Below are 18,122 nucleotides of genomic sequence, written 5' to 3'. Positions count from 1 at the left end.
CCCAGTAGCTTGTAAACGACGTCTGGGCAACGACATTATCATTTACCAATCAAGTTTCATTACCCAATGGTGACCGTGTAACAGAAGCAGAAGCGATGGCCAATAATCATGTGGAACCGCTATCAGCTTGATCCGATTGACGACTCGATTGGTGTCATCGTCGTTACTACTTCGTCTACGCTCCCCCTGCGTTGCACCAGCCACAGTGTGATAGAAGTTGGCTCTCTTTTTCGGCTCTGTCACTTCGTAACTTTTGGACACTATCAATCATTCTCGTCTTTTCTTTTCTTTTCTTCTTTTATTTAGTTCTTGTTGAAATTTGCCGCGTCTCTCATCAAGGAGCCCCGGGTTCATCTACTGTATATCTAGCAATGCCGATAAGTCTAATGCCAATTTCCAGTACGCGAAACTATCGCGCCCAGACGTATTGCCGAAATGAAATCCAAAATTTTAAATTCACAAAACCGTCATTACCGTCATCAACAGCTGGAAGCACTGGGCCATCAGTGCCCATTGCCGTTGCCGCTGCTACTGTGTAGCTTGCTGGCCAAAGCAGCAGCCTCAAGAGCCTGCCTGACATCGGCCACCAGATCTTCGGCCTCCTCGATGCCGCAGCTGATGCGGATCAGATCGTCGTAGATACCAACGGCCTCCCTGCTCTGGCGAGGGATACCTGCGTGGGTCATGACGCTGGGCAACTCAACCAAGGACTCGACTCCGCCCAGCGACTCGGCCAATGTGAAGACACGCGTGGTACTGCAGAAGCTGTCGGCAGCAACCAAACCACCCTTAACGCGGAATGACAGCATGCCACCTCCCATGCCGTCGCGGTGCTGCCGGCGGGCAATATCCCGCTGCGGGTGGGACTCGAGCCCCGGGTAGTTGACCGAGATGACGTAAGGACTGGTCTCGAGAAAGGCAGCAACGGCGGCGGCGTTGCGCGAAGCCTCGCGAGCACGCAGGTGCAGCGTCTTGAGTCCACGGTGAGCTAGCCACGAGTCGAAGGCCGAGGGCACGGCGCCGATGGCGTTTTGCAGAAAGCGCAAGCGGCTCGCTAGGGCGTCGTCGTTGCAGGCGGCCACACCCATGACCACATCGCTGTGGCCGTTGATGTACTTGGTGACGCTGTGGACGACGATGTCGGCGCCAAGGTTTAGCGGGTTCTGGATGTATGGGGAGAGGAAGGTGTTGTCGACGACGACCAGGACGCCGCGCGCGTGGGCGGCATCGGCAACGGCACGGATGTCGACCAAGCTCAGGGTAGGGTTGCTGGGGGACTCAATCCAGATGAGCTTGGTGTCTGGGCGAATTTGCGAGCCCACATCGGCAACAATGTCGTGGCTAAAGGTCACCTCGATATTGTGTGCTTGGGCGACCTGTGTGAAGTAACGATGCGTTCCGCCGTACACATCCGAGACCGAGATGACATGGGAGCCACTGGCCAGGCTTTGGAGCACCACGGCTGTGGTGGCGCTGCCTGAGCTGAAGGCGAAGCCATGCCGGGCATTTTCGAGGGAAGCGACGGCCTCCTCGAAGTTGTCACGGTTCGGGTTTGCACTGCGGCTGTATTCGTAAAGGCCGACGGGCTGTGATGGTGCCGATTGTCGGAATGTCGTAGAGAGCGAGATGGCTGGGATGACCGCTCCGGTCGTTGGGTCGGGTGAGCTACCGGCGTGGACAGCTCGGGTCGCGAAGCCTCGGGATGACTGCTGCTGTTGTTGCTGCTGCTGGTGTGCCACGGCCGCCACAGCAGGAGCCTGTTCGTGGAGATTTGAAGCCGTCATTGCTTGTGCGGCAAGGTAACCAACTGGTGGGGGCGGGGTCAAGTCGCCAATGGAAAAAATAACGAACAAAGGAAGAAAAGTCGAGATGCACCAAGCTCTCAGTGTCAAAAATCCGGAGACAGCTTTCTTTTCCTTTCCTTTTTTTCCTGATCCCCCGGCGTCGCAGAGAAAAGAAAGAGGTAGGGGGTCACAAGAACAAAAGGCCCTTCTGATATATGTCTCTGCGTCTCACCCCTGTGCCGCGACAAAGCCAACTCTGCCAAGTTTTTTTTTTTTTTTTTCTGTCAGGACCGGACGGAGACCAATATGGAGCTATGCGGACTCGTAAATGGGGCCCTGATGATTTCTGTTATGCCAACACACACGATACCCAATGGATCAACCACTTGAAAACGTGCCTGTTTCCTATCCCTCTTGCAGGAAGCGTAGCCGTGGTGTTCTGGTCCTGTTCTCTTGTGGTTCTTTGAGAGGCCTTTGTTGTGTCTGTAATGCACGGGCAGTAATCTTAGATCCGCGATATGAGTGTGGAAGACGGTTAATGACACCTTGGAGGTTTCGGGCGGGCGTGCAACTACTTAATGTAGTCCTCAAGGCAGGGAATAAATAACAACCAATGCCTTCAGGGGAAAAGGCCAGCTTTCTTTAACCATAACAAAGTACCCCCGGTTACCTTGGCTTTAAAGCGGCTTAGAAACACTAACACTGACTAATTCATAATAACCACACTGCGTCTTCAATAAGCTTCTGGAAGGGCAGAATGATGAGCAATCACGCAATCGTCTCGTCTGTCGGTGTGCCCGCCATTTTCAGGGGGGGGGGGGGGGGGGGCGTAGCGTTCCGCGACAGACGTGTTCCATCTGGGAATCATTTGGTGTGAAAAAAAGGCCTTACAAATCCACGCGGGCGGATGGCTTATGGGCGAGGTAAAAAGAAGGCGGCTTGGGTGGTTAGGGAGCGTTGCAGCCCCTTATTTTTTTCCTTTTTCTTCCTTCTTACCTAGATACCACACCTACAGTACCTAACCCTTCTCGGTGTCTATACAGACACCCCCGACACGTTAAGACAACTCGGCTTGCTCAGTTCGGGTACTCGGCCGGATTCAACCACGACTGGTTTACGTAAATTATGTTGCATTCGTGGTCAGAAGGCATGCATCCGCACGACTTGGACTTGGATCGAGAGGTGTTTTTATGCGTGCTTTCAGGCCCGAAATGCCACCTCATCCCTGCCGCGAATGTACAAGATGGGGAGGTTCCAAGCACCAGCTGGCCCGGTGACCAATGTCTTGTCGTTTTAGTTTTAGTAGGTTACCTATGTGTTCTACTACATGCATTGGCTAACAAGCTAGGTAATTACTCCGTACTCCGTAAGCTACCCTAGCAACATAGGTAGGTAGGCTTGGTAGGTTAGATACACACTAAGATGTGTACGGTATCTTGCGCCAACCCCCGGCAAACTTTGGAAAACTCTCCGGAACTTTGTGGTCGCCAAACGCGCCTGCTTTCCTTCCCGGTACGTCGGGGTTTTGTGGGCGGGGGCCGACAAATACATATCTACATCAGCGCATAATAATTACAAGTTCCCAAGGAATCCTTCCATAGGTCTTTCTTTGGTGGCGATCAAAATCCGTCCGTCTATTTCGGTATCTTGGCGTCACTGCCTGCGACTGAACAGTGGCGTTAGCTGCCCCTATGTCTCTTAGTCAGTAGAGATACCTTGCAAACCCCCAGCATACCGGGCGGGTACATGCAAAAGTGGATTCCGAAGCACTACCGTAACAGCGGAGCCTTGTGGCTTCTTCTTGTGCTTCTTCCTACACAGTGCGCCACTTGAGCACTCTATCGTCAGGTAGTATTATCTAACGTCAAAATGAGTGCTAGCACTCGCCTCTCGTAGGGCATGGGGCGGAAATCTCTATCGTCAGCTGGCTCAGCACCAGATCTCAATTTCCCTGGGGATACTGCTGTCACACGCGCTCACTTTTTGACATCTACATGTATACTGAAATAGTTACTGTAACAATACCTGTTCAACAACATGCACGATCAGACTAAATATCTAATGAAAAAAAAAACGCCAAGAAAAAAACCAGGAAAAAATACAACAATATAGTCTATTCAAGGTTGGAAACTACGCGGAGAATCAGAGGCTGCATTATACGATTACAAGCCCCTCCTTTCGATAGTGATTTAGTATACATTGGTGGTCTACCGGCCCTGGATATTGCTATACCAGGGCGAATCGGTCTCCACGATGCTTGGGCGAAGAGTGGTGATTGATTGTTTTTTTCGGGTAACAAATAGTCACCCTCCTCACACCCGTCATGTCTATCGTGCTAACGCTCCCCTTTTCTCTGACACTTAGTATACAACCCAGCCGCCTTGGAACTCCGACAAGATAAGAAGAAACTGTAGCCGTGAAATGATATGTGCATATTGTATACAGTGTAATTTAGTCGTTACTGCCAGTGCAGTGGTAAATTAGTACAGGTTGATGGAAGATGCTCCACGGGCGGTGGCAAGCTTCTTGGCACTATCTCTGTCCATAGATAGCCACCCAGAAGTCGCCTATGGTGTCTTCGGCGAATGCTCTCGGATGAAGTTCTGGTAGGTTTGAGGAGCGTGACTGAAAAAGAATGGCCGCATGATGCAAGCCTCCAAGATGCAGGCAACGAAGAAGACGCTGTCTAGATGTAGTCGCGGGCGCTTTTCTGCATCTCAATCAGGCGCCACCCTCTAGTCTCCGGGTTGTTGACATCTTCGGGCGTGCGAGTGATACCAATGGCGTAAGTGACAAGCTGAACACGGTCCTCCATGCCTGCGGCCAGCTCGCCCGACTTGGCATTGCGGTACACGTGGACCTCCTGTGTCCTGCATGTGATGATGAAGACAGGAATGTCGCCAGGCTCAAGTAGTCGGGCCTTAAGAATATCCACGCCGCGAATGTCAACAATTTTTCCGTCCGATTTCATTCCCATCTGAAGGTACTGCTTCGTAAGTGCCTCGTACACAGAAAACTGCGCCTCTGAAAGCCACAGCTTGAGCGTCTCAACATCACCCTTGACGTAGGCATCGAGCACCTCAGGCAGTATGTACTCTCGGAGGTCGTTTAGGAAGGGCTCTAGTTGAAATGCAGGGTCCATCTGGCGCAATTTCTTGATGACCATAGCCGTCTCGTTCTCTGCGAAGAAACCGGCAACACGGTCGGTAATGCTCCTGGCAGTAGAGATCAAAGGGTTTTCTGACTCCTGATAGACCTCTTTCATACCAAAGACTCCTTGAACGAACTTGTTGGAGTCGCGGAAGTCCCGCCATGCCTCCTTCCATGCGGCATCCTTGTGGAGGGTGACGTTCGTACCGGCTCTGACGAACAAGCGAAAAAAAAACCCAGTTAGCAGTGCACACAAAGATGGACTCATGGGTATTGCGAACACCGTTGCCGGTTGGCGTGTTAAACTTACTCAGGATCCTCCTGCATGACCGGACCGGCTTCGGCTGGATTCTTCTTCAAACGAGCCTCCCTGCGACGTCTCCTCTCCTCTTTGTCCACCCAACCACCATACCTGGAGCTACTGCCGTCATCGATAACATCCTTGACATTTTTGTAAGCCTCAGTCTCCCGTATCGGCTTTGTGGCCTCGTCTAGTGCTCCGCCAGTGACGTTGGCAGCCTTGCGAACGCCCTTCATGACGGGCGTCTCCCAAGTCCACGACGCTCCCTTGCCGATAGCACTGGCTGTCCCTTTCAAAACTGTCCCGGCCGTATTGGAGACAGCGCCCGAGGTTGCCTCGTAAGCCTGACGTGCGCGTCGAACCGACTCACTCTCGGCCATATGTTGTGCGGAGGCAGCAATGGCCTTGGTCGACTCGTTCCACTCTTTGGACTGTTTAAACTCGGTCTGCATAGTCTCCATGAAAACCTGCCAAGGCGTCTTGTCGCCATGGGTGGGTGGAGGTGGCAGATCTTCCTTCTGTTTCTTCTTCTTCTTTTCACCATTTTCCTCTCCTTCCTCGGCACCCTCTTTCTCTTGACCCTTGTCCTTCTCGCCTTCACCGTTCTTTACATCCTCTTTTGACTCAGAATCTGTCGAGACTTTTTCTTTGAACGGCGTCTCTGATTCTTTCGGGGGAGTTTGTGATTGCTGAAGCGCAGAGAGGGTCGGGTGGAAACTTCGGAGTTGTTGATGAATGGCAGGAAGTCTTGAAGATATTACAGTAATGTCACTAGATATAACGGAGGGTGATGATAAAAAGGACAAACGAGAAGACGAAATGTGTTTCCTGGCTGTGCTCGACGAGTATAGCCTGGCCGGCAACGCTGAGGTTCTGGATGATAAGAGGGAGGGTGCAGATACCCAGCGGAGGGTACTGCGCGAAACTGCCCTCGTATTGGCAGCCATCGCGTCTCTTCAAAGCGAGATCCCAAGCGCGACACAGGGCGTGGGCTGTGATGAGATTCTTGACTTTCGACAGAGAACTTAAGGCGGGCTGTGATGCTTTTTTCCCCGTCCCCCTTGGAAAACCTGGGACCAACAAGCAGAGAAAAAATAAAATAAAGACTAACAGAGCTTATGGGCAACGAGCTGCGGACAATTAACCAGGTCGGACCAGACCCCCGGCATAATTTTTTTTGCGTTGGTTAGCCAATTGAAACCGAGTATGGAGCTCCCCAGGGGCCCACTAAAGTGCAAGGGGTTCCTGGCAGCGCCTGGTGGCTATCGCGTTCTTTGCGTGACGTTCCACATTGAGTAGAAATTTTGATCGGTTGTGGACTCGGATTGAATTCGTTTGTTGACAGCGTCGGGAACAGCAAACCAGTCTCCAATTTCCTTCCGACGCCTAGAAATCTAAGGGGCGCAGTTATTTGGCTGCTGCTTTCGAAAACCGGGGCACTCCGGCCCAGCCAATATCGCCGCAGTCTACAGTGAGTTCAGGTGCAATCCTCTCAAGTAAACCTCCTGGGTATATGGCCTCCTTACTGACAAATCCTCAAGGCGTGTCCTACCTTCGCAACCTTGGCCAAGATGCAAAGAAGTCTGGCATACCGACTCCCAACGAGGACCATCACTCGTTCTATTCTCACTCAGAAACATAACACGCCCTTACCACCATGGAGGAGAGGCTTTGCCAACGAGATCGGGCAAGAGCCGACCTCAGAGTCGGCCACTCCCGAAGCCCAGACGACGCCCAGTCCTAAACAGACAGGTTCCGGCGTCGGGCAGCTCTCCAAGATGGCAGAAACCTTATCAAAAGTTGGAGCCGAAAGCACGCCTAAGATTGCCACAGAAGCTCTGAATCCTCACAGGCACAGGCAAACCGTTAGCGAAGATGCCGAAAAATCTACGGGAAAGGTGGTAGACAGTGAAGAGCCATATCACTTCCACATATACAGCCACAAACATAACACACATGTAACTGTGACGGACCCGAATCGCGACGCCATCGTGTCTCTGTCTACCGGGAACCTCGGTTTCAAGAAGTCCGGCCGCAAACATTACGACTCGGCGTATCAGCTCGGAGCTTTGGTCATTGACAAGCTGCAAGAAAAGGGGTTGCACAACAAGATCAACAAGCTGGAGGTTGTCTTACGAGGATTTGGTGCTGGGCGAGAGGCTGTGACCAAGGTTCTCATGGGCAACGAAGGGAGGCTGTTCCGCCCCAAGATTGTTAGTGTCGCCGACTCAACGAGGCTCAAGTTTGGAGGTACGAGGAGTAAGAAGCCAAGACGTTTGGGATAAGAAAGAAAGGATGGAGCAACATCAAACATTATCCCACCGCATCCGGGGTTTGTTTGGTTTCCTTTTTTATCTTTCTTTTTGTTTTGGTGTACTATATTTGAATTTTCCCCTGTACTATTTACATGTAACCCTGTCAAAATATATATTCAGGAGTTGCCATATTAGCCTTTCGTACCTACCTACATACCTAGGCAGGTACTCGCCACTAACAGCATACCTTTCAAATAATTGCATGCACAGTTGCCTCATGGGAAATCAATCTGGCTTGCTCCTTGACTACCTACCTGCATGTGTCCAAAGTCGAGTCACCCTAGGAGGCAGCTACGTACTTGAGACTGTTAGACGTGACGCGTGGTCGTGCCTAAAATAGTTACACCTCTAGCAGTCGTCGATACTAGTACAGTTCCCAATATCTGTGTTCAAATCCCCGTCTTTCGTACTGGCTGGCCGGCCTCCCATCAGGTGTCCGTGCCCGATTAGAGGAACTTTCGAGTTCAAAGAAATTTTCTGGACTTGAGTTGAGTTTATGACATTGCTAAACTTAAGAGTTGTCGTCCAGCCTCGGACGAATCAGAAACGATAATCGAACCCCGCTGGTCACGACAGGGGTCCTGGGGGCAGACCCACGACAAGCATCCCAGCGCTCGGCCACAACGCATGGCATGTGCTCCATTTCAAGCCTCACCTCAGTCAGGCACCGCGGGGACTTTGGTAAGTAAGGTGGCCAGGAAAGCCCAATGAGTTACCAGGTAGGTGTAGGTACCTACCTACCTTACCTACCCTTCATGTGCTTTGTAGCTGGTGTGGTGGTGGGTAATAGACCAGGCCCAGCTAAGTCATGTAGCTAACGTACCTTAAAGTACCTAAACTAATCGATTGCCTGAGCTGGGTACCTTACCTTAGTTTGGCCAAGGTACCTGGGTAGGCAGGCGTCAGAATCGAGTCGATGTGAGGAGTCCACGCAACAAGGAGAAAACGAGATGAATCCTGTCAACGCTAGATCCCGACCGGCGAGCGACTAAGGAACCACACAATTCCCGGTGTTCTTTTTTTAAACCACATTTAACGCCCTTAACCCGTTTGCCCCTCACTCGGCCGGCCAGTCAGCCCTCCTCCGAGTCCGCTATCATGCCAACGCTGGAGACACGAACCACCTTATGATCCTGCGATGCCGCCGCGACGCTCACACAAGAAGAGCCGAGACGGCTGTAGACGCTGCAAGAGCCGCAAGATCAAGGTAAGCAAGCAAGCTATTTTTCGTTCGCCGGCTTGACAATACCATAGTTTGAAGTACACCCAACCCAATCAATTGATCAATCCATCATCCATCACCGGATCCATGTGCTAACGCACCGCTTTCTTGTCTGGTTCCTCTGTACAGTGTGACGAAGTCCATCCGCGGTGTGGCAATTGTACCAAACATGGCGTCGACTGCGATTTTGAACACCCCGGTGCCGTACGCATCGGCGGCGGTGGCTTGAATTCTCCCGGATCGACCAGAACATCACCGTCAACATCGTCAACCGCCAACCCTCTTTACCGAAGCCCCGGCGCACTGATCCTGTCACAAACCACACCACCGGCGAACAAGATCCTCGAGCTGCGGCTCATGCACCACTACACAGCGATAACCAGCAAAACAATCACTGTCACGACACCTACCACCGAGGAAGTATGGCGCGAACTGGTGCCACAAATAGCATTTGGGGCGAACTCGCAACATCTTGCTGACAGCATCTTGGCTATCTCAGCCCTTCATCTACGGAGTATCTACCCACATGACCAAGAAATAGTCCGAGCATCCCATGCCTACATGGCCTCATCTCTTCGCGAGTACAGCAACATACTCACCAGGGGTATCAATGCCACGAATGCCGAGGCTCTCTTCTTGACTTCCACCCTGATCGCAATACAGTCCACTGCCACTCGGGTCTTCACCAAGGATGAGTCGGTCGTTGCTCCTCAACCTGGTGATGGGACCATACTCAAGAACCGAATAGCTCCCGTTGGCGGCTACAGCCTTCCTCTGTCGTGGTTCCATGCTTTCCAGGGCGTCAAGGCTCTTACCGCAGCCTCCTGGCAATGGCTTAGGCACAGCAATGTCGTGATACCTATCATCAATTCCCAACCCGTTTTACAGCTGGACTTCGCTAGCAACCACTGTACTCACTTTGGCCATCTCCTGGACGGTCTAGAGCAGGAACTCGCCATGCTGCCCTACGACGAACCCGGCCAAGTACCTCCTAGTCCAACGTGGGAAGCAAATGGCGTGAATGCAACTGCCGCCGCAGCAGCTGCAGCAGCAATGTTTACCGCGTCTACCTCTTTGGGCGCTGGCAGTAGCGCCAACGGGCAGACCCAAGAGACTAGTGGCCTGGGTAGCCTAACCTCGAGCAATACGCGGCAGTCCACCAAGCAGGCCTATGAACATGCTGTCGCTGTCCTGAATTGGGCTCACAAGATACCTCATAAGGGTTCCCCTCTGGCTTTTCCTGCCACGGTCTCCCGTCGCTTTGTCGAACTCCTCGAGGAGCGCCGGCCACGCGCCCTGGCTATTCTCGCCAGCTTTTTTGCGTTGCTGAAGTGCCATGACTCGACTTGGTGGCTCCGCGGTATGGCGAGGCGCGAGGTTTTGGGCATCGTTTCGCTGTTTAACTCGGATTATTTCGGACCTGAGATAGAGCGGCAGTGGTGGCCTCACCTCGAATGGTCAGTCCGGGTAGCCTTGCACGATGACAGGGCAAATCCGGGGTATATCCCGCCAGAACTATGGGGTTCTTCGTGGCTTACAGCTGATGAAACTGAGCTTCGCAACGAAGCTCCAAATTTTGTATCGCATATCGAGATGTTGACAGAGATGATATCTGGCATACAGAGCTTCCCCGCCCCGGAGCCTGCCCGAAGCAGCTCTTGAAAAGATTTAGCTGCGAGTTGCAAGGTACAACTTTGTTCATATGAGCTATCAGAGTTTCCGCTATTCTCCTCGGTGCCGAGAGTTAGCCCTTGCTAGATCCAGGTGGTTGATGATGGGTGGCTGATGGGGTTTTGGTTCCTTTTTCTTTGTATTTTTCTATGTTTTCTTTTTCCGGGTCAACTGGTCCCATCGTTTTTTTTTATTGCCTTCTTTCTTTTCGTTCCCCCTTGGCAGCTGGAACTGTCCGATGAGGTATACCGCTATGTCCGCTGCTTCAAGGTCACTTCTCGGTGGCGGCGATTTTCACGTGGTTTGGGAGTCCGAGGCAGAGGCGTCTGGGCGGTGGGAGTTTCTGGAGTAATGCATTGTGGGATACGAGCTGTTTGCTCTTGCTAATTTCTCTTTCGTTCATTTCACATCCGGGTGTGGCACATGCAGGGATAATAACGCGAACAATACGATACATGTGTAGGGTCAATAAACATATATACATCAACTACAACGTATTACAGGTAAAACTGTTCCTCATGATAAGTGTCAAAGTAGAACTCCTTGAAAATACCCTAGGCTATTTTTGGTTTCTTGTTGTTATGATCACCAGCCGGTTGGGACGGGGACGCCTCGCCGTTCGCGTCCTTGCGGTCTCTCTTCAGGCCCTTCATCTTCCTCGTTTGCAGATCACCGAGGTCCTGCTTTCCTAGGTGGATACGACCCATCTTGTCTCCCATAGAATCGGTCGATATGTTCTTCTTTGTCCTCTCCTCGGTTGTTTTTGGTCTCTTCATGGCCTCTTTAAGCATGCTCTCGTCGGCCTCGCGGAGCCTACCCAGGCGGAAATCCATGCGTGGGCCTATCTCCTCCAGTTCCACCCTTGGAAGCTTCTCGCCACTCCTCTTTGTCTTGATCATGTAGACTCGCAGATGCAGTGCTGGCTTGGCTCCATCTCCAGACCCAACAGTCGCGGGATTGTCCTCGGCAGTTACCACGATAACATACCGCAGGCCCTCGACGTCTATCTTGTCTGAGCTGCTGTCGCCGCGGAACAGGTCGAGAAGGAGGCTCTTGGCCGCGGTATACTCGTTTTGGACCGTGCTCTCGAATTGGGCTCCCGCGAAAACCATCAGAGGCCGCAGGCCGATGGTGAACTTGGATGTTTTGAACTGTGCCGTGCGTCGGTACGACTCGGCATCAAGGTGAAGCTCTAGCATGTCGAGCACCTTGTGGCTGAACATGCGTACTAGTGTGAGGGTGTGTGGCCGCTTTTTGCTGCTCGAGCCGAAGACGATGAGACTGGTGTCGCACTTTTCAGAGAAGAACTCGAGCGAGCTTGGGTCCTCGAATGGGTGTCTACACGTTTGGTCAGTTGGACGTGGTGGATGGACAACTCGTTCATAACAACCCGCTTACATTGGGTTTTTCTTGGTGAATCTGCAGGAAGAAATCATCATCAGCATCTGTCCTTCGCAGTAATTGCGAGTACCAAGAGAGGCACAACCACGCCATCTCAAATATGTAAAGAAAGGCAGGCTTGATTCGACAACATACTTCTTCGCAAGTGTTTGCCGCATAGAGAAGATGTCGGCAATGGCATCTTGGACCACCTGGCTGCAGCTTGTGCCCCTGAGGAATAGGGCTGATTTGGGGTTCTCGATGGCTTTTGGCGCCTTCTTTTCCAAGATGCGCTTGGATCGGGCATTGCGCGGTTTGCTAACACGGATGTCAGTCGACAATTATCCACGGCAGTAATAAGGAGCGAACTAAAAGCCTTACATTTGTCTGAGCATCTTGTTTCGGATTGCGCGACTCGAGATCTTCACGATAAATCAAGCATAAGTTGTTGATGCTAGAGGCTTGCTAGCCTTGCTGATGCTCTGCGACGTGGGGAAGCTATTGGGAAAAAAAGGCGGTTTTCTTTGGCAGTATTTTAGGCGGTGAGTAAAGCCTTGTGCTTACCCTAACCCTCTTCTCCATTTGTAGAACGACCTATGCCGTAGCAATCACTTTGGGCAGTACTTCAGTCTGGTCTGGAAAGTCCTTGGTCGGTATTGAGTTCAAGGTAACCTAGATATAACATATAACCGCCCAGTATTTTATTCTTTTTTGTCCTCATTTGTATCTCGCTGATAAGTTCCATTGCTTCTAACTAGTATACATTTATGGCTGATGCTTGCTCCATCTTACATCGAAATGAGACTGATGTACAATCGTGATGCTTTCTTTACACGTAATGCAACAACGGCGTATTGTCAGTATCTTCATTGGATCATTCAGGTCCCGGTCTCTCTCCGTCTACTTTTTACTGCGCCGTCGTTCTGTGGAGCTCCGAACCATGATGAGAATGTCCAGGGATTAGATGTGCCTCCATGTGGGATATAGCTCCCTCCATGTCCTCCTTGTTGGTTAGAAAGAGCCCTTGTATAGCAGCAGCACTCACACGTAGGGTCATCCGGCCCTCGGCTGGCTCGGCGAAGAAGCCGAGTTTGTAGAGTTTGGCGATGAATCTCTCCCGGCCGCTGCCCGACGTGTCAACGTCACCATAGAACCTGGACCAAAGCTCAGCCGCTTGTTCAGGTGTGGCCTCGCCGACGCGAACTTTGACATCGACTCTGCCCGGTCGGATTAGGGCTGGGTCTAATCGTTCGACGTAATTGGTGGTCAAAAATGCAATGCGATCTTCGCCAGCCGCCATACCGTCTAAAACATTGAGAAGGCCAGAGTATGTCACTGTGGCCCCGCTGTACCCATCCGGCGACATCTCCTGCCGATTTCCGAAGGCGACGTCAACATCCTCGAGCAGCAGGATCGAGCGTGGCGGTAATCTCATGAGCATGTTTGCCAGCTTATCATCAGTGAGACCTCGCTCGACCAGGTTGACAATTGCCAGGTTGTAGTCCAATTCGCCAGCGAGCGCATGAATGAAGGATGATTTGCCGCTTCCGGGCGGGCCATGCAGCAAATATGTGCGGCGGTAGGGTATCCCACGGTCGGCGTACCACTGGTGCCGAGAGAGAAAATCTTGCACGTCTTCGACAATGGCCTCTTTGAGGCCCTTTTCAAACACCACTGACGCGAGCGGCCTCTTCCGGCGTGGGAGGCCCAGCTGCGCCCAGGACATCCCTTGAATGTTGTAGACCGGCGTCTTGCCAGCCTGTGCGCTCTTGGCTAGGGCGTGAGCCTCCGAAAAGACATGCTCAAAGACATGGCGATGTGACCAGAGCGTAGTCAGGGTGACGGTCTCGTGAGGTTCTCCAGTCTGGTGATTGGCGGTTGACTGCTTCTCGCGATGCACGGCAATGTAGGTACCGTCTGAGTGGCGGATAATGTGGCGCCCGTAGCCGGGCTGCAGGAAGAAGCTAGCCCTTGTTGCATCGTCGCTGGCGCCAAGCGGATCCGTTCTGGATGATTCAGTGGCAGTAGCGACCGAGAGATCACGAATGCGGGTGAGTTTCGACATGAGAAAGCCATGGGCGGGCCTGGGCTGTGACAGCCATGCCAGAACCCAGGGATACGAGGGGTCGCGTCTGCTGATCTCGACGTTGACGAGCAAATTTTTTCGCAACAGCTGAGCCCCCCTAATGACTCCACGACGCGCAACTGCGGCCGCTGCCCCGATGCCAGCAAGGCCCAGTCCTCCAGCAAACATTGGATTGTTATAAAGGGCTTCGATACCCAGGCCGGGCGCGCCCGATGACGCGGGTGCCAGTCCCGGCCCGGCGCCTGCTCCAGCACCAGCGCCTTCGCCCATACGAAGCTGTGTAGACTGCATTGCAAGTCCACTCATCTTTGCAAACCGTGGCTCATACTGTTACGTCCGGTACAGGGCGTTCTCAGGTCGGGAAAATATGAAAGATCTGAGGTGCACGTAGCATAAACATGAGAAACAAAAGCTATCAAAAAGGTAGTCTCAATGCGCAGACTAGCCCCCCTTGCGTTGCAAAGTGGGCCGAACGCTCCATAGATCTTACCAGCCACATAGATGGTCGGCCAATTGAATTAGCTAAAAACACCCCCTTGCTGGGTCTGGTTTGGGAATAATATGTTAATTTCTCGCGTTTATAGCAGTAGTGGTATAATATCTGCATTGCAAAGACAATAGGGAATATAATTAAAATATTGCGTATTTTTGAAAATTAGAAAATTTAACATTTTTATGGAATAAAACTCTACAAATAGAGTAAAAATACTATATAAAAAAGTTAAATATTCAAAATTTTGGCCTAATATTATACTTTGGGTACAAGAATATTGAAATTAAATATAATAATTGCAAATAAAAAATTAATAAAAAAATTAATTAACGAAATAATTGGATATTTTAAAATTTAATAAATAAAAGTTACATTATTCAAATTTTAATTTTTTTAAGTTTTTGAAAAAAAAACTGATAATTTGGAAATGTTAGGGGTTTTGTAAAAGTATTAGCAGGTATTTAATTAAATATTAAATATTTTAAAATTATTAATTTTTTATAATAAATTCCCGTACGTAATAAATTTTTAACAATATATATTTAATACGTTAATAATATATAAAATTATATATATTACTTATAAAACTTATAATATTTTAAAATAATACAATAAGGTTGTTTACAAATAATTTTATTATTATAAATAAACTTTTAAATTGTTATATTTTACTTAGGGTTTCTTTTAAAATATTGGTTTTAGTCTTCCAAATTTTTAAAAGTATAATATTAACTTTGTTAATTATATGCATTATTTTGCACATAATAAATCCACTTTTATTTATATATAACCTATTATATATTATTCCGAAATGGGGTGGTTGGAATTCTGTTAATTTATTAAATGCAGGAATTGCAATTTAAAAATTAATAAATGGGATTAATTACCCTGTACCGGGTTTAATAACCACTTTGCACCTGCGAATTAATTACCCTGTACCGGGTTTAAAAATTTACAATTACGTGCGAACCCAAAAAGAATTTGTTAGCAAATAAGGGTGTTTTTTAATAAACCCATACAAATTAATTTTTCGGAAATTTATTTGCGGTACTGTCACGGGCAGGCAGGGCGGACAGGTAGGTGCGGGCGATCAGGTAACAGGACAGAGTATATTGGCTATCTAGTCTTCCAGGTACGGGGTAGCAGGTGGTTGTTGACGAAGACGTAGCTCGAGGAGCTACATATCGGAGACTGCAGAGATTTCGCGTAGATATACGCGCGCGAGGCGCTCGGCCCTCGCGCCTTCACGTGACAGGGGTCATGACTAAGCGACAGCCCAGTGGCTGTCCTTCAGGTCTGTGACAGTATTCCCCCCTTCCAGGCCGAGCTCCGTCACGGCCGGGGCCCGGGCTTATGGGGGTATCGACGGTGGAAATTCTTTACCAATTGAGCAGCGTTTTCCAGGTAATCGGCAGGTTCAGTCGTGGGTTCGCTATATCCAGCCCAACGGACGATATATTTCAGCCGGCGGCCTCCTCGGCCGCGGGTTTCCCAAAAGGAGTCGAGGATCTCTTCGACTTCGTATTCTCTCTCACCTTCCACTTCCAAATGGGGTGGCGGTGCAGGTTGTTGGCCCGGCAGGGGCTCAACGTCAGCAGGTTTTAGTCGGTTTATATTGAAAACAGGGTGTACTCTCATAGACGACGGCAGGTCCAAACGGTAGGCGTACGGGCTAATCACTTCAGAAATTCGGAAGGGTCCCAAGTTCTTCCAATCCAGTTTCTTCTGCGGGCGGGCGGTCTGGATGTTCCGTGCGTCTAACCACACATATTGGCCGACGGTAAGCCGGCGGGCCGGGGTACGGTGTCGGTTCGCCTGTTCTTCGTAACGGGCTTGGGCGGCGGTCATTTCGGCGCGGGCTTGTTCCAGAATGGCTTCCATTCGGGCGGCTAGCTTTTCGGCATCCCGCTGGGCGGGCAAAGGCTGGTTCAGGGGTACCGGCTCGAATCCCATGCGGGGATGGAATCCGTAAGTCGCGTAAAACGGGGAGGTTCCGGTGGTCTCGGACTTGTGGGAGTTGGCTGTGAATTCGGCGAGGGGAAGCCAACTTTCCCAATCATCTTGCAGGTAGGCCACATAAGCTCTCAAATATTGTTCCAGGGACGCGTTAAAACGCTCGGTCTGTCCGTCAGTCTCGGGGTGGTGAGCAGTGGATAGCAGGCTGTCGATTTTCAAACGGGTTGTCAGGTGTTTCCAAAACTTCGACACGAATTGGGTGCCTCTATCCGAAACTATCGTCAGGGGCAACCCGTGTAGTTTCCATACGTGGTGTAGGTACAGGTTGGCGGTGTCCTCGGCATTGCAGGTCCCTTTACAAGGGACGAAGTGTCTCATCTTAGTCAGGCGGTCTACGACCACTAGGATGGCGTCGTGGCCGTTGCTTTGCGGCAAATGTGTGATAAAATCCATCGACAGGTGTTGCCATGAGCGTTCAGGAGTGGGCAGGGGTCGCAGGAGGCCCTGGTGGCCTTCGCGGGACGGGTTGATTCGGCGGCAGGTCTGGCATTTCTTTACCCATAATGATACGTAATGTAGCATTCCGGGCCAGTAATATTCTCGGGACAGCAGGTCGTAGGTTTTTGCTTTGCCGGGGTGACCGGCGACGGGGGAGTCGTGGCAGCGGCGCAGGATCTCGGCTTTCAGATTATTCGAATCGGGTACGTACAGTCTATTGCGGTAATACAAATAGCCGGATCGTTCTTCGCATTCGGCCAATTGCAGCTTGGGGTGGCGGTCGGCGCCTGTCCTCAACGCTTCTAGGGCAGATTGCGTTATCGGGTCGGATTCGTATCCGGCGTCTAGTAGCTCTATCAGGTATCTTGGTAATAGGGGTTTGTTTTGGCGGATTATGGGTTGTAACCGGGTGGGGCGGGCAGGTAAATTGTGTTCTTTCAGTACGACTTGTGTTTGGTGCTTAAGTCGTTCATCCCCCTCCTCAGGCATATCCTCTGACCTCCTGGTTAGTGCGTCGGGCTTCGCTCCTTGTTTCCCGGGTCGGTAGGTGATACGGAAATTAAATCTTGACAGGAATTCGGCCCATCGGGCTTGTCGGCGGTTGAGCATTTTCGTCGTCGTGAAATATTCCAGGTTGCGGTGGTCCGTAATTACTTGGACCGGGGACGACGTCCCTTCGAGTTCCGGGCGCCATTCTTCAAAACAGCGGATAATGGCTAGCAATTCTTTGTCGTAAATCTCGTAATTGCATTCGGTAGCTGTGTGTTTTTTCGAAAAGAACGCGACGGGGCGGAGTATTCCGTCGTCGCCGTATTGTGACAATATTCCCGCAGAAACATAATCGGAAGCGTCGGTCTCCAGGATCACATCCTTTTCCCAATCGAAGTGCGCCAGTACGGGGGCTTCGGTAAACTTTCTCTTCAGCAGTCGGAAGGCGGTTTCGCAGGCGCTATTCCATTCGAATGCGACGTCTTTCTTGGTCAATCTCGTCAAAGGGGCTACGATCTTTGAGAAATCTCGGATAAAGCGCCGGTAAAAGTTGCCAAACCCCAAAAATGCTTGTACGTCAGTAAGCTTTTTGGGTGTTTGCCAGTCCAGGACAGCGGTGATTTTTTCAGGGTCCATTTTTACGCCTTCGACGCCGACCAGCAGGCCCAGGAACTTGGTTTCCGTCACGAAGAATTCGCACTTCGCGGCGTTGGCGTATAGCCCGGCTTTCCTCAGGGCTTCCAGTACGAGTTTCAAATGTTCTTCGTGTTCTGTTCG

At 50.9% G+C, this 18,122-nt stretch overlaps 6 protein-coding genes across 6 annotated transcripts; 2 read left to right on the top strand and 4 right to left on the bottom strand.

The window, feature by feature from the left end:
* Positions 1–200: 200 nt before the first annotated feature.
* Positions 201–2,069, bottom strand: MGG_10380 (cystathionine-gamma-lyase). Its single transcript, XM_003713365.1, has one exon. The coding sequence runs from the start codon at positions 1,782–1,784 to the stop codon at positions 504–506; it is 1,281 nt and encodes a 426-aa protein (XP_003713413.1). The 5' UTR covers positions 1,785–2,069; the 3' UTR covers positions 201–503.
* A 1,803-nt stretch (positions 2,070–3,872) lies between these two features.
* On the bottom strand, positions 3,873–6,354 carry MGG_11419 (mitochondrial inner membrane translocase subunit TIM44). Its single transcript, XM_003713364.1, has 2 exons — positions 5,245–6,354; positions 3,873–5,146 (listed from the first exon to the last, which is right to left on the bottom strand). Exons 1-2 carry the CDS (start codon positions 6,180–6,182, stop codon positions 4,471–4,473), a joined length of 1,614 nt encoding a protein of 537 aa, XP_003713412.1. The 5' UTR covers positions 6,183–6,354; the 3' UTR covers positions 3,873–4,470.
* A 171-nt stretch (positions 6,355–6,525) lies between these two features.
* MGG_14729 (mitochondrial ribosomal protein subunit S18) lies at positions 6,526–7,797 on the top strand. The gene is made up of 2 exons (XM_003713363.1): positions 6,526–6,706; positions 6,777–7,797. The coding sequence occupies exon 2, from the start codon at positions 6,807–6,809 to the stop codon at positions 7,518–7,520; it is 714 nt and encodes a 237-aa protein (XP_003713411.1). The 5' UTR covers positions 6,526–6,706; positions 6,777–6,806; the 3' UTR covers positions 7,521–7,797.
* Positions 7,798–8,220: 423 nt separating this feature from the next.
* MGG_14728 (uncharacterized protein) lies at positions 8,221–10,947 on the top strand. Its single transcript, XM_003713362.1, has 2 exons — positions 8,221–8,757; positions 8,902–10,947. Exons 1-2 carry the CDS (start codon positions 8,689–8,691, stop codon positions 10,432–10,434), a joined length of 1,602 nt encoding a protein of 533 aa, XP_003713410.1. The 5' UTR covers positions 8,221–8,688; the 3' UTR covers positions 10,435–10,947.
* MGG_10382 (ribosome biogenesis protein RPF2) lies at positions 10,813–12,295 on the bottom strand. Its single transcript, XM_003713361.1, has 4 exons — positions 12,205–12,295; positions 11,980–12,141; positions 11,842–11,862; positions 10,813–11,781 (listed from the first exon to the last, which is right to left on the bottom strand). The coding sequence occupies exons 1-4, from the start codon at positions 12,216–12,218 to the stop codon at positions 10,998–11,000; spliced, it is 981 nt and encodes a 326-aa protein (XP_003713409.1). The 5' UTR covers positions 12,219–12,295; the 3' UTR covers positions 10,813–10,997.
* Positions 12,296–12,454: 159 nt separating this feature from the next.
* Positions 12,455–14,351, bottom strand: MGG_10383 (mitochondrial chaperone BCS1). The gene has a single exon (XM_003713360.1). The coding sequence runs from the start codon at positions 14,213–14,215 to the stop codon at positions 12,731–12,733; it is 1,485 nt and encodes a 494-aa protein (XP_003713408.1). The 5' UTR covers positions 14,216–14,351; the 3' UTR covers positions 12,455–12,730.
* Positions 14,352–18,122: the final 3,771 nt, after the last annotated feature.

The sequence above is a fragment of the Pyricularia oryzae genome, chromosome 2 (genome assembly GCF_000002495.2).
Source record: "Pyricularia oryzae 70-15 chromosome 2, whole genome shotgun sequence".
Lineage (NCBI taxonomy): Eukaryota > Fungi > Ascomycota > Sordariomycetes > Magnaporthales > Pyriculariaceae > Pyricularia > Pyricularia oryzae.
This window is presented reverse-complemented; position numbering and strand designations above follow the sequence as displayed.